Genomic DNA, 25075 nt, shown 5'->3' with positions numbered 1-25075 from the left:
CAAAAAAACGAAGATCATGGCCACTGGGCCCATCACCTCCTGGCAAATAGATGGGGAAGAAATGGAGGCAGTGAGAGATTTTACTTTCTTGGGCTCCATGATCAGTGCAGATGGTGACAGCAGTCACGAAATTAAAAGACGCCAGCTCCTTGGGAGAAAGGCGATGGCAAACCTAGACAACATCTTAAAAAGCAGAGACATCACCTTGCCAACAAAGGTCCGTATAGTAAAAGCCATGGTTTTCCCAGTAGTGATGTATGGAAGCGAGAGCTGGACCATAAAGAAGGCTGATCGCCGAAGAATTGATGCTTTTGAATTATGGTGCTGGAGGAGACTCTTGAGAGTCCCATGGACTGCAAGAAGATCAAACCTCTCCATTCTGAGGGAAATCAGCCCTGAGCGCTCACTGGAAGGACAGATCATGAAGCTGAGGCTCCAATACTTTGGCCACCTCATGAGAAGAGAAGACTCCCAGGAAAAGACCCTGATGTTGGGAAAGATGGAGGGCACAAGGAGAAGGGGACGACAGAGAATGAGATGGTTGGATGGTGTTCTTGAAGCTACTAGCATGAGTTTGATCAAACTGCGGGAGGCAGTGGAGGACAGAAGTGCCTGGCGTGCTCTGGTCCATGGGGTCACGAAGAGTCGGACACGACTAAACGACTAAACAACAACAATATCTATTAGGGACGTGGGTGGCGCTGTGGGTTAAACCACAGAGCCTAGGACTTGCCAATCAGAAGGTTGGCGGTTCAAATCACCGCGACGGGGTGAGCTCCCGTTGCTCGCTCCCAGCTCCTGCCAACCTAGCAGTTCGAAAGCACATCAAAGTGCAAGTAGATAAATAGGTACTGCTCCAGCGGGAAGGTAAACGGCGTTTCCATGAGCTGCTCTGGTTTGCCAGAAGTGGCTTAGTCATGCTGGCCACATGACTCGGAAGCTGTACGTCGGCTCCCTTGGCCAATAAAGCGAGATGAGCGCCGCAACCGCAGAGTTGGTCACGACTAGACCTAATGATCAGGGGTCACCTTTACCTTTAATATCTATAAGTGCACTAAACAGTGAAAACCTCAGAATGCGAGACTATTTTGTTTCTTGATGTGGTTAAAATAAACAAACATGGGTTCATGGTTTCTAGAATCACTGTCTAATCTTATCCAGATGTTCACACGGCATACAGAGAACACACATGTGGGAAGGGTGGGGAAGCAGTGGCAACATCCTCAAATGTCCTGCCTTTAGTGTATTCTTTGCCCAGAGCCTGTGAATATACAAAATGTATAGTCTTGGTTTCTTTGGCTGCAACAGACTAACATGGCTACCCCACAAGAAAATGTATACATGTAAACATGCACATGCTCAGCGACTCTGCTTTGGGGGCATACTTTGGTAGAGGGGAAATATGGGTGGGCAACTGTCATGAGCCCCTTGGCAGCCCCAGATGGACCAGGAGGAAGAGGAGGAAAAAGGAAGTGGAGGAGATAAGGGGCTGGAAGACTGATCCTCCCCTTGTGACCCTAGATGTCAAAGAGGGGAAAGTAGTTCTGATGGCTTTCTCCACTGCCCCTCCAGTGGAGCACACAGCCTCACCAGGGAGAGGAGCGGACTGAGACCAGCCAGAGGGAAGGGCAGAACAAGAGAAGATGGCAGCAGAGCTGCAAGCAGACGGTCTTGTCATGGAGAACAAGGCACTGCCTTCATAAGTGGTATCAGACACATCAGCCCAAATGGAGCGTGCATGTGTGCACACAGCAAACTCTTGGGTCAGCTCACCCTGCCTCATCTTTAACAGCTTGGCAGGAGGGCAGTGTGAAATGTTGGGACAGCTTCATATCTTCTGTTACGTTATGAACCTCTTGCTTGGGTCATGTTCCTTGGAATCTTCTGGAACTTGTGCTCGCTGTGGAATTTTCATTACTATCAGCCTGAATGGAAATCTCTTCCTTGCTTTCAAGTGAGAGTCCTTGTTGTGTTTTGGAATGGGAACCTGGCAGCATCCACCCCAATACACAAGCCAGTGGTGATCAGGACCAATAGCAAAAGGAGTTGTAAATTCCACTTTTGTATAGTAGTCTAGTTTTTTCTACATCCTACACATTCCTCCCACGCTACTCTTTATCCTCCATTCATGCAAGCAAGAAGCATGATCAGGGTTCAAGGACACATTCCAGCCAGGCAAAAACCCTTGGAATGCAAAACAGGACCAGAGAGGGGTGTGGCCTGGGTAAGGGGTGTGGCCTAGAGGACCACATTCAGCTTGTGGGCCTGAAGTTCTCAACCACCTCACCTATGCTTTTATATAGATGGACTGCAGGATCTTTCTTCCTGTTTCACATGCTTTTACTCAGGCTAAACCTGTTCCTATCTCTTTTTAAGATTCCACACTAAGAGGAGCATGTATCATCCGACTTTGGCACATACATTGTGGCCAGACAAGCCTGACAGCTGCGCTCACCTCAGATCAACGCTCATGTTTACAAGCTCTGAAGAATGGGTTTGAGATGTGAAAACACAGGCACCGGATCTCAGGGCAACACGCACCAAGGAGAACGTGAAACAAAAAAGCATTCATCACTCAAATGTCAATACTCAGCTTGTACTGTTCTTGGAACAAGCACAGTGAGCCGTTTGTTTCTGCCCATGTGCACTTGATAGTAAATATGGCCATGAGCAGAGCACGAAAGCCTTGCGGAAGCTTATGGCTGGGAGAGATGTTTGTCTAGATCAGGCATGTCCAAAGTCTGCCTCTGGGGCCTAATCCGGCCCACCGGATGGTTTAATCTGCCCCTGTGGCAGTATATTTACTGGGGTAAGATCCTAAATAAACCTCAAAAACTTCAGTCCTAAAAAAAGCTCAATAACTTAGGTTGGCCCTTTGGCTGGCCCTCAGGGCCCTTCACTTCATCAAATCTGGCCCTCTTTGAAAAAAGTTTGGACACCACTGGTCTAGATCTTCCCAGTTTTCTTGTGAACGTTTCTTTGTGATTGTGTCAGGCAAAGAATGCATCATGGAAATAAACTGGCAAGGAAGAAAAGCAGGGTGGGAGAGGAAGATGGATCTAAGGCTGAAAACCTGAACAAGTCTTCAGACCCTAACAGGATTTTAATTCAATGCCTCTCAGCCCCTATTAAAACATTTGTAAACATCACAGAAGTAAGAGCATTGCCCCACCCATTGCTTGAGCTCTGGACAGATGGAGATGGCCATCCTCTAGGCAAATTGTCTGAGCACAACTTAGCCTTAAGTTACTTGACAAAGGTCCACTAAAGGACCACAAGAGCAGTGCTAGAGTCCCCTGTGGATGATGAGTTGGTTTCAGCCATCGGATCTACAGCAGCTGAGGGAGGACTGAAGCACCAGAGACAAAGGGAACCTAGGCTCAGTTCCCAGGTGTGGGGAACTATTGGCCCCTCCAGATATGCTCCACACTTACTGGGGTGTGAGGAACTATTGGGAGGAGCACAGAGAAGGTTCACCACACTTACCCTGAAGGGATAAAACTGCAAATTATAGTTTTAGTATTCTGAACCTGAGATCACATTGTGTGAATTTGGAGTTCCCCTTACCAGCCTAAACCAGTTTTTTGAGTCTGGTCACCACCTTCAGCAGCTTGCATAACTTGCTGGCAAACTTTGACCCTACCACTCCCACCAATAGAGATTAAATGTCGTTTTCTTATAATCTGTGGATGACTCTCTTGACTGGCCCATGATGCCTTTGACATATTTTTTCTCTCTTGCACCCAGCATTTCATCATCATAGATGCAATATTAGTTCAGCCTATAGTTCCTGTACAGAGTTACTTTCGTGTTGGAGTGCTATCCTCTGAAATTGTTTTGAAGTTTTAGCCGCCTTTTCTGGGTATTTGAGGAAATGAGTTAAATCTCAGAATAAAGAGCCAGAACCAAAGATGGAAAGTGCTTTTCCACTAAGACCCATCTCACCTTCTTCTGTGTCTAAACCAGTCTCTCTCTTTTTTCAGTCATATTCTTCTAATCATTTTCTCTATTAGCAACAATACAGTGGTACCTCAGGTTAAGTACTTAATTCGTTCCGGAGGTCTGTACTTAACCTGAAACTGTTCTTAACCTGAAGCACCACTTTAGCTGCCGCGCCGCCAGAGCACGATTTCTGTTCTCATCCTGAAGCAAAGTTCTTAACCTGAAGCACTATTTCTGGGTTAGCGGAGTCTGTAACCTGAAGCGTATGTAACCTGAAGCGTATGTAACCCGATGTACCAATGTAATTTGGAAGTTAAGTGCTGAGAAATGTGACTTCCACAAAACTGAAGCTTTATCGTGAGGGAAGACATTGGGGTCCTCTGGAAAAAATACTAACGATCACTTCGTGTTCTGTTTATTTCATATTAAGATATTTATTATCATTTCAACACCAAATACTAAATCCATAACATTCAATTCACACATTTAAATAAATTAAAACCAAATCTCTCTCACTCTCTCATACACACACAGTCTCTCTCTCAATCTATGTAAAATGCTAAGATGATCATTTGAAAAGGCAGGTTTCCAGTGAAATCTCCTATTCAGGTACCATGGGGCTTAAACACAACTTTGGATTTATTCGCCCAGCTAGAACGCAGTGCATTGGATTGCCATATATCTGCCAAATTATGCACAAAAGTCATCCAAGCCTCTTATGCTCCCTTTTGGACCAACTCAAGCCCATCACTTCTCTCATAGTCCTTTTAAGGTACTCAGACAATCTTGTTCCCACAAGAGCGTCATCAAGCCTCGAACTCGATGACCTAAGTCTGGCTTTACTTTCACCAGAGTCTCTGACAGAGACAGACTTGCACGCACCTATATTACACATAGGAAATGTAACCTACAGTATTGCCTAGCGTATTGCAAAATCCTTTATGTCTAAGGAAGCAGTCGGGAGAACCTGAAGGAAGGGATAAATATAGTTACTCAGCTGAGAAGCTGCCCAAGGAGCCAAATGTCACAACTTTTGATGCATCTCAAGTAATGAAGACCTTGGATTTATGAGTCATTGGAAAGATGGTGCCTGTGGCCTGCAGCAGCGCTGCAGAACTGCCAGTGCAATAAAGCCCAGGTGGAAAAATTGTTGAATGACTCAGCCCTTTTGCCAGCCCTTTCTTAGATGCCTCATATTGATCCTTGATTTGCAGTAGATTCATTGTGACAGAAATATGACTTCAGGGCAAGGAAACCCTGGAGAGCTGCTTCCAGATGGCACAGAATACAGATGGGCTAGTGATATAAGGCAGCTTTCTGAAACTGGGAGAACAGGAAGTAGGAGCAGAAATAAAGAGTCAATGGTGTATTGGATATCTGCAATTGATCTTCCTTGCTGCCTGTTATGTACTGAGTTGAATAGGATCCAAAATGCAGCAGTCTGATTGGTCCTAGGACAATAGGATCCAAAATGCAGCAGTCTGATTGGTCCTAGAACAATAGGATTCAGAATGCAGCTGTCTGATTGGTCCTAGAACAATGCAGCAGTATGATTGGTCTGCAGGCGCCACCCAATCCAGCTCCAGATGGAAGTGAATCCACAACCTGATTGGCCTACAGGAGAATTCCGAAATTAGCCAATCACGTGCAGCCCATTGTGTAAATAATGTATATAAAGCAGATACTTTGGGGGAACATTCATTCCTCCTCACCACTATGAGCTGAATAAAGAGCATGAAATCCACTCTCGACTCCAAGTATATTTCACTGCCCTTTTTGCATCTAAGGGCTCGTCCACACTTCCCCTTGTCCCGTGCCTAAAAAGAATGGGTTTGAGCAGTTTTGCATTTGCTCAGCAGCTTTCCCTGGAAAACATGTTGATTCATTGGTGCTTTTCACGCAACAACTCTCAATTCCATAGAAGGAATCCATAGATGAGGATTGCATTGAACTGACCAAACGAGCCAATCCGTGGCAGCCCTGGTGGGGGCATGGCCGTTTACTTAGCCTGGCCAACCACTCTGCACAGCATCCAGTCGGCCGAGAGCATCACTCACCCTTCCCCTCCTTTCATTGATTACTGCTCTAACCGTTTCTTTTCAGCTAGCCGGGCTTTGCTGTGGTCTTCTGACAGTTGCCGTATTCGGAGCCGGGAAGGGATTTCCCCCACTCTGCAGGTTTTGTCTTCCCCATAGCACTAGTCACAACTTTGGTGACTTAGGCCTTGGGCAGAATCCTATAGTTTTTCGTCCCTGCAGCGGTGTTAACAGGGTACCCTGTCAGAGGGGTCTGGAGGGAAGTCTCTGTCCAAAGAGCCAAGTGCATAGAGCTTCCCTCAGCATTTGGGGGCCAACCACGTAAACCTGCGTTTTGCAATGGACCCACCCCCAAAAAGACCCTGTCATGTCTCAGTCCTCCAGCGGTGTGGCTGAGAGGAATACCCGACCAATGCCTATGCCAAAGCTTCCTACAACTGAAAGTTGTGGCTGTTTAAATCCCAGACAGTTGTTGTGTCCATTCATTTTTACCACTCAGCAGTTAGACACGCCAGGAGTGGGGCGGACTCTGCAGCTGGGCACGCTATCAGCATCACCTGAAATCACCCTTAGCTTTTCTTCTTCCTCAACCCTCTGTGCAATTAGCTTGCAGCTGTTAATCAACATCCCAGGGGGGGGGGATTCATTTATTGCATTCGTTTAGCATAGTTATTATCCACACTTCACCAAAGGCCCAGCGCGGTGTGAGTTGCAACGCGTCAAGAAGCAATAAGACAGAATAGACAGTAAACGGTTAAAATAGCAACCAACTGATAAATTCGTATGCAGAAAGTAAACAAGCTTTGCACATTCCCCCAAGGCCTGGATTAAAAGAGACACCATGAAAATGAGCTGCAGTGGTGATGAAAAGAAAAGAAAAGGGTTTATTTAATAGCGTTTGAAACTACAGCGGGTGCAATCCTACTGCGGAAGTTGACACAAAACAACTCATGGAATTAAAAGAAGCAGTGCTGCAGTCAAAGAAAAGGGCTTTGTAGTTGTATCACACAAGTGTTTGTGTGTGTGTTTGCCAGGTTTTAAGATGTGAAAGGAATCTTAGGTACTTTGTCCTTTAGCTATTGATTCCTCAAGCAGAAAGAGAATTCCAAGTTTACAACCAAGTACGTCCTGCATTTCTTTCCACGTATCTACAATCTGTTCCGAACGGCTTCTGAGAAGTGGGAGGTGGCTCCTCCGGGCCAATCAAAGCACACCACAACTTTGCTGGCTTGTTTAAAACAAAATAACACAACCCACTGAGTGGCCTCTGCCAACTGCAGTTACATACTTCATTCTTCCATGTCCCCTTACACAGATATGCTGACTGGCTGCCTTGCCTCCCTGGTGTAAATAGGTTTTCAAAACCACTTCAGGAGAAGTGGTTAATACATATACTCGCCAGGAGAAAGTTAATACATAACAATCTAAGCAGAGAGGCAAACTTGTGTTAAGGAAAGCAAACATCAGAAGGCAAGATAAAGGAACTTTTCAGGCTGCACCATGTTGAACTCAGTTGCACTGAACTCAGTGGGTTCCACTGAACTCGGCAGGCCTTTTTCTCCTGGTCAGCACATAGAATAGAAAAATAGAATTGTTGAGTTTGAAGGGACCATAAGAGTCATCAAGTCCAGCCCCCTGCAATGCAGGAATCGCAACTAAAGCATCCATGGCAGAGGGCTGTCCAAACTCTGCTTTAAAATCTCCAAGGAAGGAGAGTCCACAATCTCCAGAGGGAGCCCATTCCACTGTCAAACCTTACCATCAGAAAGTGCTTCCTCACGTTAAGTTGAAATCTCCTTTCTGGTAATCTGAAGCCATTGGTTTGGGCTTCAGAGGAGGAGAAAACATTGGTTTGGGCTTCAGAGGAGGAGAAAACAAGCTTGCTTCATCTTCCATGTACAAGGTGGACTTCAGACATCTTTTGTAATATCGTGCCCTCCAAATGAGTCTTCTAAATTATGGGTCTTCTCAATTTTACACCCCCTAGACTCGGTGCCCTATGGAGGGGAACAACCCACACCACCCTAAATCTGCCGCTGCCCTGTGTCAACCCTTTAGATATTTGAAGGTGGCTATCGTATTTCCCCTCAATCTCCTCTTTTCCATAAAGATGGCCCAGAATTTCCCTGGCAAACCACTCAGTCATCTATAATTGCTCCATAGCTAATATGTTCACATTTCTTGTCGGAAGATGTAGTCCAGATATTATGTTGTCATTAACAGGGGCCCCACTCAAGCACCTTCAAATTTACATGACATGCATAGTGTGTGTGTGTGTGTGTGTGTGTGTGTGTGAGAGAGAGAGAGAGAGAGAGAGAGAGAGAGAGAGAAAGAAAGAGAGAGAGATTGAGAATTTCAGTCAGAACTTGAATAGAGCATTACTGAACACTGTTAGGTTCCAGACAAAATACTGAAAGAGCAGCACCTAGTGACAGAACATGGGGTTTACAAATGGGAGCATTGGCCTCCTGAAGTGAGAAAGACTGACAACAAATACTGGACCACCACCCCTCCTAAGACTATAGCTGACATCCTAAGCCAGGAGTGGGGAACCTGCGACCCTCCAAATGTTGAATTCCAACTCTCATCTGCCCCAGCCAGCATGGTCCATTATCAGAGCAGAAAGGAGATGGGTATGTTTAGCCTGGGAAAGAGTCAACACATATTGACAGTCTCAACCTCCTTCTAAATTGCCAAGTCAACACATATTGCCAACCTCAACTCATTCTAAATTGCCATCAACCCACACCTATTCTTACTCAATGAGATCCAGAGGGAGGGGGAGGGGATGGTCATCTGCCATCATGTTACAACTAACAACAAAAGTAGCAAGTGTCAACAAAAGTAGCAAAGGGATATCATGTCAGGAGTGAGCTTCCTGGCTGCACTCAACTCATTCTGCAGATTAAAGATACAGTGGTACCTCGGGTTACATACGCTTCAGGTTACAGACTCTGCTAACCCAGAAATAGTACCTCGGGTTAAGAACTTTGCTTCAGGATGAGAACAGAAATTGTGCTCTGGTGGCCTGGCGGCAGTGGGAGGCCCCATTAGCTAAAGTGGTGCTTCAGGTTAAGAACAGTTTCAGGTTAAGAACAGACCTCCAGAACGAATTAAGTACTTAACCCGAGGTACCACTGTAACTGCAAGATCTACATCAGAAGGCTTAGTTTGGTCAGAAGTGAATACACATTTCTTGAGTTAATGCAAAATACAGTGGTACCTCGGGTTACATACGCTTCAGGCTACGCTGCGGTGCGGCAGCAGCGGGAGGTCCTATTAGCTAAAGTGGTACCTCAGGTTAAGAACAGTTTCAGGTTAAGAACAGACCTCCGGAACTAATTAAGTACTTAACCCGAGGTACCACTGTACATTACTTCTGGTAGATGATCCTGCCATAGTTGCTAGATGTTCGTGATCATTTGCTTCCCAGGCTTTTTAGACTCGTCTACCCATGTACTATCTGGAACCAAAGGGGTGCATTGGTTGCCAGATGTGAAATAAACGTATTGGCATTGTTTTCAACAAGGCCAAGGGGGAATCTGCCCTTAAGAGAGCCGCTTTAAGATTGGGAAATCTTAATCAGCAGTTTTACTAGCCAACTGCAGAGCTCTCTAAGGCACGAAGGGTTGGGGAGTCATCCATGCATGTAACATGACACGTGAGAGTCGTAAAGCAATTACACTGAGAAGTCCACTTGATCCTGAGCGATAATGCCTTAAATGTACAGTTAGTCCCCTTGCAATGAGTCAGAGAAGTAGTCAGGTGACATACTGGCATCGGGTAGGTCTGGTTACAAGGAGAGTGAACTAATCTTTTTTTCTTTCCTAAGGTCAAATCCTTTTTTAAAAAAAGCACTCGGGTGTTATCAAGCATTTACAATTGTTTTTGCTCAGTAGCTAAAAATAGACAAAATCTCTTCAGGGAGACAAAATGACCCACTGATGCCTCAACATTTATCAGAAGAAACAGGGCCAGCCCAGCCTAATAGGCAGCCCTGGTGGTTGTCTGAGGCGTCAGAATTTAAGAGCTGCTGATTTTTCTGGGGGAAACATGAACGGAGGGTGTGCCCACACACTGCTCCAGAATCTTGGGACAAAAGGGGAAAGATTGTCTACACACATATACATACACACACACACACATATATATATATATATATATATATATATATATATATATATATATATTTGCTTTCGTAGATTTTCACGGGTACAGGAATGCAGGTTTTGGTGGAAGACACCCGAAGACACCAAAACCTGCATATATATATATATATATACACACACACACACACACACACACACACACACAATTCCCAACTAGAGCCACCTTCCATGATCTAGACACTTACAAAGCAAAGGCTGCAGTCAATAACATCTTTAGTGAGGTGCATATTTAGCATATCTTTGCATATTTGGGTTTGTGAGTATACTATGTTCCCTCACTAAAGCTGTTCCTGACTGCAACACCTTTAGTGAGGGGACACAGTACACTCACAACCCCGTACAAAGTATGAAGAGAGCAGCAAAATACATTTTCACCATATATTTTGAGCCAGGGATTCCCAACACCATGCCTGTGGACCCACATGAATCCACAGAGGCCTTCCCTGGCAACCAGGGTAGTGCCCTGCTGAAATTAGGCTTTTTGCCAATAAAAGAAATTGCAGGATGTGTGCAGTGCCAACAACAGTTTATTTCATTTTCAAATGTGCCCACAGGCCCAAAGAGGTTGGGAACCTCTGAGGTAACCCTGAACAGAAGTCCTCTTAAGTCAGGCCTACACAAGTTATGACCCACACTGGCTTGATGCCTGTATTGGGCCAGATGTGATCTTGGCAACCTCTTTGTTTTTTGAAGTCCAACTCAGGCAACGAAAACAAGCAAGTTTGTCAATGGTGGATTTCCACAGACAGCTGGCACTGGGTTGCTTTCAGTTGGGTGGAGCATGCATGATGCAGGCCCCTCTTGAGTGAATTTCAGTTCACCAGTCTTCCATTAGCAACATATTATCTGAGCCTGGAAGAGAAAATTAGACTTCCCAGTGGTAAACACTTGGGACCAGGCACAAGCCCAATTTTGGCAAGGGCAGGTGGCACTCACCACGGGGCCTGCAGCACGCCCAAGCCACGCATCTCTGGCACCCACAGGCTCCCCGCTGTAGGGCGGCTGAGGCCCCATGGCGTGTTCCGTCCCTATGGGCGCCATGCGCCCTGTCCCATCCTTATGGATGCCATGCACCCTGTCCCATCCCTCCCTATGGGCGCCATGCGCTCCGTCCCTATGGGCACCACACACCCCTGTTACCATAAAGCACCAATGCTGCAGCAAGCAAAGGCTCCAGCAGCTCAGTCAGCTGCTTGTGGCTGGAAAGCCAGACAGGATGTTTGTGACTGTTGCCATGGAAACAAAGGGGCAGTACAATCCGTACTGAGCACCGGATGTTAGCTCAGTGTGTGTGTCATATGACCCGTACTGGAAGTACATGGGTGGTTTTTCGTCTTGCTGTTGTCGAGTGCAGACGTGTTTCTCTGTACTGATATGAGAGACAGAAATAAAGGATGTAAATAGTTTTCTGTCTGCTTCTTTCCCCTCTTGGGGGACACCAAAGGGGAGAGAGGAAGATCGGTGTGTTCCTCTCACACATCTGAGATGAATCGCCGGGACCTCGCCTGCTTATCAGCAGAGTGGAGACGCGGGGAGGTCGACAGGAATATCTGCCGGTGCCTACGCTGTGGCACATTCCTCTGACCCAGGCAGAATTCCAACAGTGGCAGCCTTCGGATGGTTGCTGTTTTCTTCGATCCATCGGACATCTGCATGAGAGGCTGGTGAATTGTCCTCCTCTGCTCCATGGAAGCCTGATTTGAGAGGCTGATTCTCTGCAGCCAGAAGCTGACCAGAAGAAGGCTGACAGCCAAGCCGATGCTCAAGGTATGAGACTTTTAAGGGCTTAAAAGTGTGAATGCAGAATGATTCATTCTCTGCTTCACGGAGAGCGAGTGTGGGAAAGCAGCTCCAACTTAGAAGAGGCCTGCATACCAGGCATTTTTGTGGTTTCCTGTCCGAGGAAAGGAATGCGCTGTTGCTAAGCAACGTCCTTCAGAAGGCTGTGCCTCAGAGAGGAGAAATGGAAAGCTACTCGAGAGGGCTGGACAGTCAGACTATGCCTCAGAGAGGCGTAAACAAAGTTTTGTTATGACTAGGTCCTCACGAACTGCTGGAAGGGACTTTCCAACGCAGCCAGTGTCAGAGTTGCCAGGTGTAAAGAGTGTAAACAAGCCAGCTATTGGATTTTAGAGGCTTGTGTTTTAGAGTCAATGCAAGGACTCAAAATGGATGCCAAGAAGGGGGGAGGCTTGCCTTCTCCACCCCTCCTGACCAATGACAATTATTCATCTTGGTCTGTAAAGATGAAGGCCCTGCTGCAGAATCAGAGACTGTTTGGGGTGATTGAGAATCCCATCCCAGCAGCACCAACGCGTGCTTGGGAGTCACAGAATGTGAAAGACAGAGGGAGGCAAGAACAGAGTTCAAATCTTCCCACTGCTGAATCTACTGGAGAGCATGCCATAGCATTGAGTGCCGTCAGATGCTACAATTGTGGACAGACTGGGCATCTACAGCGAAACTGTAAGAAGCCGCGACAGTCAAAAGGAGCCAAGAACAGCTCTACGAAGCCTGAGGCGTCAAGCAAAAGCCGTACCAAGTGCCAGATGAAACCTGCAAAGGCGATGATGGCGAAAGGAACCGCGCCAGATGTTGGGAACGCATTCATAATCGATACCGGCGCCACGAAGCATCTCTGCCCACACAGAGAACTGTTTTCGACGTTGAAGAAGCAAAGCTTCACTGTGAAACAAGCCAACGGTCAAGAACTGGAAGCGACCGGAATTGGAACTGTGTATCTTGAGAGTCTGAACTTGACTATAAGCGATGTTTACCTGGTTCCAGAACTGAAATTTAGTCTGCTGAGTGCTTCGCAGATTGCAAAGAAGGGACTAAAACTGTACTATGATGCTAAAAGATGCAAGATCTACAAAGATGGAGAACTGTTTCTTACTGCCAAAGAGAAAGATGGACTGTATTTGTTGACTTTTGATCAAAGTGATTACATGAAATGTAATACTTCTGATTCTAACGAAATTTCTCTTGCAGGTGTGACCAGTATGAGCACCAAGAAGGTGGCCAAGAAGGTCCACAGAGCTTTTCAGCGGGTGTATGCTGATGTGATTGGTCCTCTAGAACCATCTAGGGGCGGTGCAAAATATTACCTTGTGTGTGTTGATTGTTACACTAATTATTCTTGGGTTTATATGATGAAGAAACCGCAGGAAACTTTAGAAAAGTTTCAAGAGTTTTGTGACAAGGTTAAAAGTATGCATGATGCTAACATTGATTGTCTTTTCACAGATGACAAGCCAGTTTTTCTTTTACAGGATTTCCAGAGGTTCCTGGATGGAAAAGGGATAAGACACAAACTTGCTAGTTCCGAAGAAGCATGGAAGAAATGTGTCTGTGTTAGGGTGAACAAAGAATTGCAAAAGGGGATGCATGCGCAATTGCTGAGTTCACATTTGCCACATGATTATTGGGCCGAATCTCTAGCGTCCTATCTTCATGTGTGGTTGAGAAAAGTCTCAACAGAGTTGGGTTGTTCTCCTTTTGAGAAGCTGTTTAATAGAAAACCTTCTGTTGCCTATTTCAAGGTTTTCGGGTCTCATGTGAGAACAGAAGCTCCAAGTGGTGTAAAGAATGCCAGAGGCATCTTTGTAGGTTATGAAAAAGGTCTCTACAGAGTAATTTTGTCTGAATCTGGTCAGGTGATTCTCACAAAATTTCTAGAGAGTGCTCCTGAACGGGAGAGAGTGATTGTTCACACTTTTTCCACAGATGATTCTGATGATGATGATGATGAGTTTGATCTTAATGTGTTCAGTGGTACTGATGATGATGACACTGATAGCTCAGACAGCTCAGTTGTCACAGTCATTGAGAGGAAATCTCAAATAATGACTAGACCCTCAGAAAAGGAGGATAAACCACTGATTAAGCTTACTACTGGTTCTCCAGAGAGTTCAGAGGCTGAACCAGAAAGCAGAGAAGAGCAGCAGCTCTTACGAAGGTCTGAGAGAGCAACGAAGGGTGTACCACCCAAGAGGTATTCAAAGGATTTTGCTAACCTTGCATATGTTGCTGTTGTAAACGATCAAGGACAGATTGAAGCTGTGTCTGAGTCAGAGACAAAGGCACAACAGAGAGTTGTTAACCAAGGAAATGTGAAGTCACACAACCAGAGAGGTACATTGGTAAAACCAGTGGCGGGTAGTTCCAAGGGTGGAACTGAAACAACAGGGGAATGTTATAAGTATAACAACTGTTTGTTTTCTTCTCTGGATGACGCTTTGCTCGCAGCACGCATTGATACTTTAGGGGGAGTATGTTACCATAAAGCACCAATGCTGCAGCAAGCAAAGGCTCCAGCAGCTCAGTCAGCTGCTTGTGGCTGGAAAGCCAGACAGGATGTTTGTGACTGTTGCCATGGAAACAAAGGGGCAGTACAATCCGTACTGAGCACCGGATGTTAGCTCAGTGTGTGTGTCATATGACCCGTACTGGAAGTACATGGGTGGTTTTTCGTCTTGCTGTTGTCGAGTGCAGACGTGTTTCTCTGTACTGATATGAGAGACAGAAATAAAGGATGTAAATAGTTTTCTGTCTGCTTCTTTCCCCTCTTGGGGGACACCAAAGGGGAGAGAGGAAGATCGGTGTGTTCCTCTCACACATCTGAGATGAATCGCCGGGACCTCGCCTGCTTATCAGCAGAGTGGAGACGCGGGGAGGTCGACAGGAATATCTGCCGGTGCCTACGCTGTGGCACATTCCTCTGACCCAGGCAGAATTCCAACAACCCCATGCTGTCCCTATGGGCGCCGTGCACCCTGTCCCTATGGGTGCCGCATGCCCCGCCCCTATGGGTGGTTCGCCCTGCCCCTATGGGTGGTTCACCCCAGGTGCCCGAGAAGCTTCCTCCACCGCTGGGCAAGGGGCATATGTGATGCATTATGGGTGCATTCCCTCCTGGGTGGTTCCTGAGAGCAAAGCCTTTAAAGCAGTGATGGCCAAACTTGGCCCTCCAACTGTTTTGGGACTACAATTCCCATCATCCCTGACCACTGCTCCTGTTAGCTAGGGGTGATGGGAGTTGTAGTCCCCAAACAGCTGGAGGTCCAAGTTTGGCCACCACTGCTTTAAAGGAACCATAAGAACCAACTAAAGAATGACATTAGTGGTGTTAATGCACATGACCATTAACTCCTGCAGGGACAGCGCTGGAGACATCCATGCATACTTCTTAGGGCTTTGACTTCGGTGCCAACATTTTGTATATTCTACACAAAAGATTAAGAGAATGATCATGTGCACCTTTACTTGGAAATGAGTTCCACTGGACTCCATGGGACTTACTTCTGAATAGACATGCATAGGATTGCACTATAATGTTACAGTTTTGTGCACCTTTACCCAGGGTGCACAATCAAGGGGGATTAAACCTCATGTGATACGTTCTATTACTAACACTCTTACCTATGTGCCTCCACCTTAGATTTTTCCTGATGAGCTCACTCATTTCCACCTATTACTGATTTCTCGTTGATATTCCCATTTTCTTGGAATTAAGGCACACTGAACTCAGTGAGAATTACTTCTGAGTAAACATGCGTAGAATAGGGCTGCAAGACTATTATTTTGCTTGGAATTGTTGAGTGATGTGAAATATCTAAGATAAATAGTTCACCCCACCCCCCACCCCTTCTGACCTATTACCCATTGAGCATGCATCATTGGAATTGAACAAGAAACTTGATCCGGCATCGCTTCTGCAGCCTCATGAAATATTGGTACAGCATGTCTGCCAAACATCTATTAATAAACAGCTTTTTTGCCTCTTCCACGGGGCAACGCCACAGCCATTCTCACTTCCATTCAAGCCCTCCTACCGCCTCCTTTGATACTTGGTGGAATTTCAGGGAATTGATCACAGCGATACCTGGTGATTTATGAAATGTATGGCGTTATGGATGGCCCCTGGTTCAGGTTCTGGCCTTATTCGCACCTACTTTGAAATGCATACTATAGGGATCAATGGAAATTAGGACAACATGACTCTCAATCTGTGGCTTTGCGTATATGCAGAGGGCCCCAGTATCCATGCAGCTGTGAGGTTGCTTTTCAGTGGCGCATTGCCTTAAGTATATAGCCAGCATTAACATCCCTCCATGGACTGCAAGAAGATCAAACATATCCATTCTTAAGGAAATCAGCCCTGAGTGCTCACTGGAAGGACAGATCCTGAAGCTGAGGCTCCAATACTTTGGCCACCTCATGAGAAGAGAAGACTCCCTGGAAAAGACCCTGATGTTGGGAAAGATGGAGGGCACAAGAAGAAGGGGATGACAGAGGACGAGATGGTTGGACAGCGTTCTCGAAGCTACAAACATGATTCTGACCAAACTGCAGGAGGCAGTGGAAGACAGAAGTGCCTGGCGTGCTCTGGTCCATGGGGTCACAAAGAGCTGGACACGACTAAACGACTAAACAACAACAACAACAACATCCCTCCAATGTGCATGGTGAGAAGTACCATCTATTTTAAAGAAAAAAAATCTTGCAAGCTTTGGTGGTGCTTCTCACCATGCAGATTGGAGGGCTGGCTTGGGTGTCCAAATGGCACTCTTCACTGTAAGTTTTCTGATACACTCCTTCTCACTGAAGCTGCACAAGTTTGCTTCGATGCATCAGTGTGGTGGCAGTTTTCCACCCTTTCCTAAAGGATAGGTGCAAGCAGGGCTTTCCCTGCCCCCAGCCAGAACTCAGTTCCAGAACCTCTCAGGTGGGCGTCATTGCCATTCTAAGAGAACAAGGGAGAGGTGTTCATGGTGAGTTCTGGCACCTCTTTGTTTTTTAGAAAAATAGCAAGTGTTGATCCAACCCAACCATCCTTATTTTCCTGCATCTCTATAGAGAGTACAACAATTCGCTGAAGCCTTGGGCCAAGTATCTGCAATCTCAATAAATGGCTTAGCATTCCACCCACACTCAGCACAGCAATATTCTGAGAGAGAAATAATTTGTGATTTGAATCTAAATCAGGTCACAACAAGCCAGCTTACCGGCATTTTTTTGAGAAACAGAGATCACTGGAAAATGCCTCGTGGTGCCATCTCAGAGTCTGAAGAGATCAGGCTGTTCTCTTCTAAGATGGTTGGGTGCCTTCTAGGCAGAACAAACCAAACTAAAGCTCCATCTTAAGGTGGCTGAGATGTCCCCCTTCAAAGCCTTATCCCAGATTATTCCAATGCCCATTGTCTCACCGAAGCTTCCAATCACAGCTTCAAACCCAAAATGAACTCCAGGGCAATTACACTTGCAAACAAACAGGACACCACGTGGCTCGCATGAAATGTGGACTGCTGCAGACATGGCATAAAAAGCATATCTTCAGGCTTTGTAACATCAAAGCTGGACTTCAGCCACAACGCAAGCTGAGAATCCCTGGAAGCCTTACGAGGGAAAGGATGAGAGCTTTCAAAACTAGTTAACCCTCCTCTCTCTCATCCAGTGTCCTTTCGCTCATTTATTTTTGCTTGCAGTGTTTTGTTCTGTTCTGTGGACCGGAGCTTGTGTCTGTATCGGCCTTTGGACCTATTCCATTTCTGTTTGTGTTAGGCACTTTTGGCACAACAAAAGAAAGAGGCAATGAATGGATTAAAATTACAAGAAAGGAGATTCCAACTAAACATAAGGAAGAGCTGTTTGACAATGGAACGGGCTCCCTCAGGAGATGGTACACTCTCATTTCCTTGGAGTTTTGAAAGCAGAGGTTGGCCGGCCATCTGTCACGTATGATCTTGTTGAGATTCCTGCATCGCAGGTGGTTGGGCTAGACAACCCTCGGGGTCTTTCCAACCCTACATCCAATTCAACATGCATAAACATTACTAAATCATAAAACATTACTAGATAGTTTTGACAGCTGTAAACATTCAGACTCCTGTGTGTGTGTTGTAATCATCTGCAGTTGTTGTGATACCACATAGCCCGGTCAAGTGTGGCAAAGGCAGCATGGACCATTCATGGGAGGATGTCATGATCTTCTCAGCCTACTTCAGGATGCATTGTAGTGTGTGACTGAGATTCTAAGGAGCATACACAAACACACCTTGTTCACTCGACTGCTTACCTCACAGTCCCACCACAAATGCTTTCGCCATGTTTGTGTCTGCAAGACTTTCAAAGGCTTTAGAGTCTGAGCGCTTGAGTATCTTGGGCTGTCTCCTCCAACATTAATCTCCCAGTATGCTGAGATTAACACCCAAGGTTCTTCGCCAGGTGTCGCCAGCATTTGGGCGGGGGGGGGGGGGAGAGGATGGCTAAAGTGATGGCTTTTGCAGCTATGGCACCTCAGCTATGGAGTGCTCTCCCTAGAGAGATTTGTCTGTACTCACTTTGATGTCATGTTCATGCCAAATATAGGTGAGGAAATTCATGCATTTTGGTTTCTATCAGTTTTGTATTTTCCAAGTGTTAGGCTCATTTCTCTACATGTCCACATCAGTTTGTGATTCCTTTCATGCGCACCCCTTCCCCCAAAAAAGTCCTCAAGAAAATCCATCAGGACTTCGGTGCAAATTTCTCCTAATACACACATTTTTGCATGCAATTTCCCCTAATATACACCATTTTGCAAAGTAGGTTTCCCTAATATAAAGAATTTTTCCATGTCTTTTTCAGCGATCTATGCATTTATATGGACAATCGAGCCAAGTGTATGCATTTTTGTACAAATTCCCTGACTGGGGAACTGCATTGCAAAATTCAGAGAAGTGCAAATTTCAAATGATTCAGTTCTCTTATTGTTTTGGAAAGGGCTAATCAGGGAAGTTGATTTATAAATGCTTCACAATACCACTACATACTGTTATGACCTGTGCTCTAGGGCACTGTGGGAAATTTAAAACAATAGGTGGCATCCCAGACCCCATTGCTCCTATCAGCTAAACCCATGGGCAATGTCAGTGCCAGGCCCTGCTAAGGCTTTGCAGTCCTAGCTGTTGCCTGCAGTTTCAAGATGTTGACAACAGCTCTCCATTGTAGGATATCTGCTAACATTCTGACAAACAAATCAAGGCAGACACAGACAAGAGACTGGATTCGTAAGGAAGCATTTCTGCTACGTAACACCCTGTGTAAAACTAGTATGTCCACGAAAACAGCGGATTCTGCACAGCCAAATACAGAACGAAACGCAACTACAGATTCACTTGAAGCAGATTGGAGAATATGGCAAAGTGAGCTATGTCGTCAGTGTGGTGTAGTGGTTAAGAGCAGTAGACTTGTAATCTGGTGAACATGGGTTCGTGTCTCCGCTCCTCCACATGCAGCTGCTGGGTGACCTTGGGCTAGTCATACTTCTTTGAAGTCTCTCAGCCCCACTCACCTCACAGGGTGTTTGTTGTGGGGGAGGAAGGGAAGAAAAATGCAACCCAGAAGACAATGCATCAACAAGGTATGTGGGAAGTGGCTTCCTAAACCTAACCTCTAGCAATCTCAAAGCCTTTAGCTCACCTAATGTCAGTCTCTAAAAATACAAGTTCTCTGTAGGTAGTGATAAATCATGACGGAAAAAATAAGTCGGGAAGGACAGCTGTATGCCCTCCCACTTTTCCTCTTCTTCCATTTGGTATTTATATTCTTAGGATCATATTCAACTTCTCACTTTTTTTCCCCTACAGTTGCCGTAGGTAGCAAAGCAAATCTGCGAGTGGAGGGAATTCTATCCTAACCAGCATGCTTTAGGGAGAGCCATGTGCAGAGGAGAGCGGTCTGTGTTTCAGGCCACATATAATTATTCCTGAAGAAATCTGATAGTCAGGTCCATTCACTGAATGGCTATTGTTGAACAATTTGGAAAATTCTCACTGATCAAATGCAAATCATTCAGAGATCTACCAGTGGATTCCCAATCTGCCTTATACCAGATCTAGAACGTGTGTGTGTGTGGTATTTTCCGTTCAGAGAAATGGGTTTTCTCTTCCACTTTTATACAATGACTGCTCTGCCTTTAAATTTGCCCCCCCCCCCGATTTACAATGCTGTGGGTAAATAAGAGAACCTGCTACCACAAATTCCTAGTAGAGGATTTACTGATCCATCGGAACGGTTACGTTCGTCACAGTTGAAGCAACAGGACCTCAATCACCTGTTATGGAGTCAACTGATGGGACCTATGCTGAGGACTCTCAAGCAATTGCTTGGTTCCTGGAGGAGCAAGTTAAATTTCCAAAGCATGTCATCATGTTAACAGAAGAAGAACATATCTCTTCCAGAAGACAGAACATGAGATTTTAGCTGGGTTGGTTTACTGTACTCTTCAGTGCCAACTTCCCAAATTGTGTCTTATAGAAGCACTTTTTACCCTTATCCGTAAACTGCAAATGTTGTTGTTTTCTTTTATGCAATCATTTTTCAAAAATGTGGGATTAGATCCAAACTTAGCTGTGAGCTGAAGAGCTCCTTCGGACCACAGAAGGCTTTTGATCCAGTGGAGCGATACAACTGTCAAAACGGGGAAGAGGTTATTTTCACTGGATCTCCCTAACACTGTAGCCCCCTCCCTGCCCTGTTTTGGAGGCTTCCTCTATTCTCCAGAGCAGATTTTCAGAAGGGGGAAAAGGAATCCATAAATATCACCTGTCCAGCACCCCCACCCCAACTTCTGTTGGAGGAAGCATGGTCTAGAGATCTAAGCCATGGAAAATCAAATCTTACAATGACGATGATTTGAGAATGTGTCAGCCATGCAAAAATTCACACTGAAATAAGCCTGAGGCCGACAGGTGTCACAGTGATCACTACTCCTAAGTGTGGGGGCAGTCATTTACAACAAACAGTGAACAGAAGCCCATACTTCCTACTGTGTGGGTTGGATCAGCACAACGGAACTATTATAAATAACCTTTCCGCTCTCACCTGTCCTATTCCCAAGAGATGCAAAGGCTATCTTTTGGAATGAAGAACCCTTTGCCATAGTTTAGGGTTGCCATATTTCAAGAACTGAAAATCCAGACAAAAAAAATTGTTGGGTGGTTTTTTGTTCTCATTTTTTGCAAAATCCCCAAAAAAATAAGGAAGTTTTTGAGCTACTTTTAAGGAAATTTGCCAAAATCTACACTTCTGACTTGGGTTGCCATACGTCCAGATTTTCCCGGACTTTCAGCGATTTCCACCTGGACACTGTTTCCGACAGCCTAATCCCTGTTATGTCAGGGAAATTCCGGATGTATGTCAACCCTCCTGTAGCTCCAATGTAGGGAAGTCTGTTCTGTGGCAGAGGCAGAGTTAGGGGAGCACCAATGGTTCAGCCACACTGGGGGCAAAGCCTCAGGGGCACCTCAGAGGATGCCACAACTATTATTTAGAATGGAGCAGGAGAGGCAGCGGGGCGCCAAATTTTGGTGTCGCGCAGGATGCCACTGAAATTTCAGTCCCCAAGGTTCATCACTGGTCACGGGTTACAATTAAAGGGCAGCAAGTGCTTGTTTGGTGGAAGCACCAAAGCTCAATCATAGAGCATCTGCTCTGCAATCTGAAAGTCCCAGGTTCATTTCCATGCATCTCAAGGTAGAGCTGGGAATGTCCTCAGCCCCAAACCCTGGAGTCAGTATGGGCAATGATGAGCTAGATAGACCAGTGGTATGACTTGGTTCCCATCTTCTCTGTTACATCTAAAGCAGTATCATACGACTTCCGTAACAGCCATAGCTTCCCACAAAGAATCCTGGCAACTGTTAAGGGTGCTGAGCATTGTTAGGAGACCCTTGTTCCCCTCACGAAACCACACTGGGAACTGTGAGGGGAGCAGAGGTCGCCTAACAATGCTCAGCACCCTTAACAAACTGTGGCCCCCAGATACTTTGGGGGGAAGCCATGAATGTTTAAAGTGGTAAAGGGACCCCTGACCATTGGGTCCAGTCGTGACCGACTCTGGGGTTGTGGCGCTCATCTCGCTTTATTGGCCGAGGGAGCCGACGTACAGCTTCCGGGTCATGTGGCCAGCATGACTAAGTCGCTTCTGGCAAACCAGAGCAGCGCACGGAAACGCCGTTTACCTTCCCGTCGGAGCGGTACCTATTTATCTACTTGCACTTTGACGTGCTTTCAAACTGCTAGGTTGGCAGGAGCAGGGACCGAGCAACGGGAGCTCACCCCATCACAGGGATTTGAACCGCCGACCTTCTGATCGGCAAGTCCTAGGCTCTGTGGTTTAACCCACAGCGCCACCCGCATCCCTGTTTAAAGTGGTACAATAGTGCTTAAATGCAAAGTCTAGACGGGGCCTTGGTTTAAAAGCTTGTGTTCTGTTGTTGTTGTTATATTTTTAGAAATAGTGGAAATGTCAGTTGGATTTTATCTCTCACACACCCTTCACCCCACTGCCACTACATTTACTAAAATGGGTCACCTCTGATAGGGATTCGGTATTTCTGTGTTATGCAGAGCAGCCTTCCCCAAGCTGGTGCCCTCCAGTTGTTGTTCAGACTCCAACTCCCATTTGCCCCAGCCAGCAGAACCAACAGTGGGGGGGGGGAATAATCCAACAACAACTGGAGGGTGCAGGGTTGGCAAGGACTGATGCAGAGGAACAGAGGAGTGGGTCTTTCTGTGTGAATTCTGTTGAGGGGAGGAGAGGGAGGGAGGGAGGGAGGGGGAGGGAGTGCATGTTTTAGGGTCTAAAGACATGTTAAACCTAGAACATGAATCAGCCCAAGTCCACGGTGCCCTTTAACTGAACCTTGATATTATATGACCGACCCAAGTGCCTTTGCTGTTTTCCTGAGCCAGAATGGAAATGAAGAAACCAAGTGAGAGGCACAGGTGTTTAAACTGAGCTATGTTATTGTGCATCGGTCATTCCAAAGAAAAGCCCCATAGAAGTGAGATTAGTAAGCCAAACATGCAAGCTTCTGACTCCGCTGCTATTCTTTCCAGTTTCGCCATAAGCATCTGTACAATTGGACGTCACAGCTGTGCTTAAAAAGCTGGGCATGTCACTTTGTCATATGGGTGAAAATCCACTCAAATTGTTGGTGTGTTGCTAAATATGACAGAACAGTCAAAGAGTGGTCATACGCAACCTGCTATTCAAGTTTCTGATGTGTAGATCGTTCTATTTATGTATCTCTAACAGGGAAAAGATTATTTGTTTAAATGCCATCACAAATCAAGCAGTTCTTCCCTAGGTGCACTATAAATCCAAACAATATTTTAAAAAATGTCATTTTAAAATCTCCTTCTTTCCCTAAACTTAGACAAGTTTGGACAGGTGGTGTTTTGTTTTGTTTTTTAAGGGGTGTAAAACTGCGATATGTAATTCAGTATCAGAGCTGAGCTCAGGAGCTCATTACCAAAGTAGTTAAGTTCCTAAAGAATCAGAACACAAGGAGTCCAACCACAGGTAAAAGAGGACTATAGCTCTGGGCAAAGTCAAACTTCTGAGTCTGGTATTTCTGGGGATCTCTCAAAAAAGGTGAGACAATTCAGCAGATTGAACTTAATTCATTTCCAAATCCTAAACACTATTTTTTCTGTTAACTTGACCCTTAAGTAGCCCGTTATGTAAGCTAACACACTGTCTGCACAAAGGAGGAATGAGCAGGGACGTTGCTGCCTTCCCCTTCTCCTTCCCCTGGCCTGACCTTTATATCCCCTCCACCTGTGAGTGGCAGGGAGTCTGGTTTGGTGCTATGCGCCTCCCTCTCCGAAATGAAATGTGGCTCTCCCACCTAAGAAAGAAGGCTGGCTGCAGGACTGTATACATTCCGTTGACTGTTTTATAAATGGTACATAGATAGAGAGGATCACACTTCTCTGAGATGGAGAACGTCAACACATATGATTACCTAGGAGCAGTCCTTTCTTCTTCATCATCATCATTTATATGCCGCCCATTAGGTTGGGTTGCCCCAGCCACTCTGGGTGGCTTCCAACAAATTATAAAACCACAGTAAAACATCAAACGTTAAAAAACTTTCAATGCACAACCAACCACTCTCCAAAGAGTTCTTCTGTGTGAATGGTACACATCTTCTATGAGCAAAGAGAACTGCAATGTTAACTTCCCAAATTAAGAGTACAAATATCACGAGGAAAGGCCTTGCTAACCTTTAAATTTGTGATTCGGTCTAAAGCCTAATCAATGCAGCATGTCTCTTACAGCGATGTCCTACTACAATCTACCCCACATAAAATTTGGGGAAGGGCCATTTCAACAGCTGGGCTTGCCCCGAAGAATGGCATCACAAACAAAACCAAGAGGAAACCTTAAAAAACGAAACAACTATACCCGACTATGTTAGCCTATCTTTACTTGGGGGGGGGGGAGAGAAGACAACCAAGTAAACAATCAGATTTTTTTTTAAAAAAAAACTGGCTGAGGGGAATCAAACTTTCTCCCACTTCAGCATGCTATTCCTGAAACTCTAGATTAAAGACCTTACCCAAGACCAAGGTGATTCAGTGTCTTCAGACGGCATCTTGAGATGGTCTCTTTCTTCCATTACCAGAGAAATATTCTGCCCAGGGGCTGTTAAAGCTTCTGTTGGAATTAAAAAATGCTGCCTTTAAGTAATGCGTTGTTGACAACAAAGATCCAGAGAAAGTAATTTCCCTGTGATCATGTTTGCTTGCGAATTTAGCCTGCTCAAGTTCTTGGAACCTCAGCCAGAGCAAGAAACATGAGCTCCGTAAGCCGGTGCACACTCACTTCGCAACTGACGCCTCAAGTAGCCTCGTTAAGTCATAAGCCTCCCTGAAAAACGGAGGTGTTTATCTTCTTCTTCTTTCTACATGCAGGGGGAAGAGCTTCCAGTAAGAGGCACCTCGGTTAGACCGTTCAGATAGTGACACTTCAACTAGGGGTGAGGAAGGGGTGCAAGCTTGCATCATCCAGTTGGTGGCTTCTGTGGAGTGGCAGAAAACTCTTCTGCTAGCATCAGGCAATGCATCTGGGTTCCCACACACAAAAATCCAGAT

General features: G+C 45.7%; 1 protein-coding gene across 3 annotated transcripts in view; it reads right to left on the bottom strand.

The window, feature by feature from the left end:
* Window positions 1-24725, bottom strand: part of LPIN1 (lipin 1) — a 91672-nt gene extending 66947 nt beyond the window's left edge. Inside the window, exon 1 of one of the 3 annotated variants that reach the window (XM_081189062.1) lies at window positions 24541-24725. In XM_081189062.1, the coding sequence (XP_081045188.1) occupies window positions 24541-24600 (60 nt within the window). In that variant the 5' untranslated portion in view covers window positions 24601-24725. Of the gene's footprint in view, window positions 1-17154; window positions 17303-24540 lie in introns of those variants that run through there. The other 2 variants (XM_081189065.1, XM_081189063.1) reach the window with 2 other exon arrangements.
* Window positions 24726-25075: the final 350 nt, after the last annotated feature.

Source organism: Podarcis bocagei, assembly GCF_964188305.1.
Source record: "Podarcis bocagei genome assembly, chromosome: 3".
Classification (NCBI taxonomy): Eukaryota; Metazoa; Chordata; class Lepidosauria; order Squamata; family Lacertidae; genus Podarcis; species Podarcis bocagei.
Note: the sequence above shows the minus strand (reverse complement) of the source record. Positions and strands in the feature narration are given on the sequence as shown.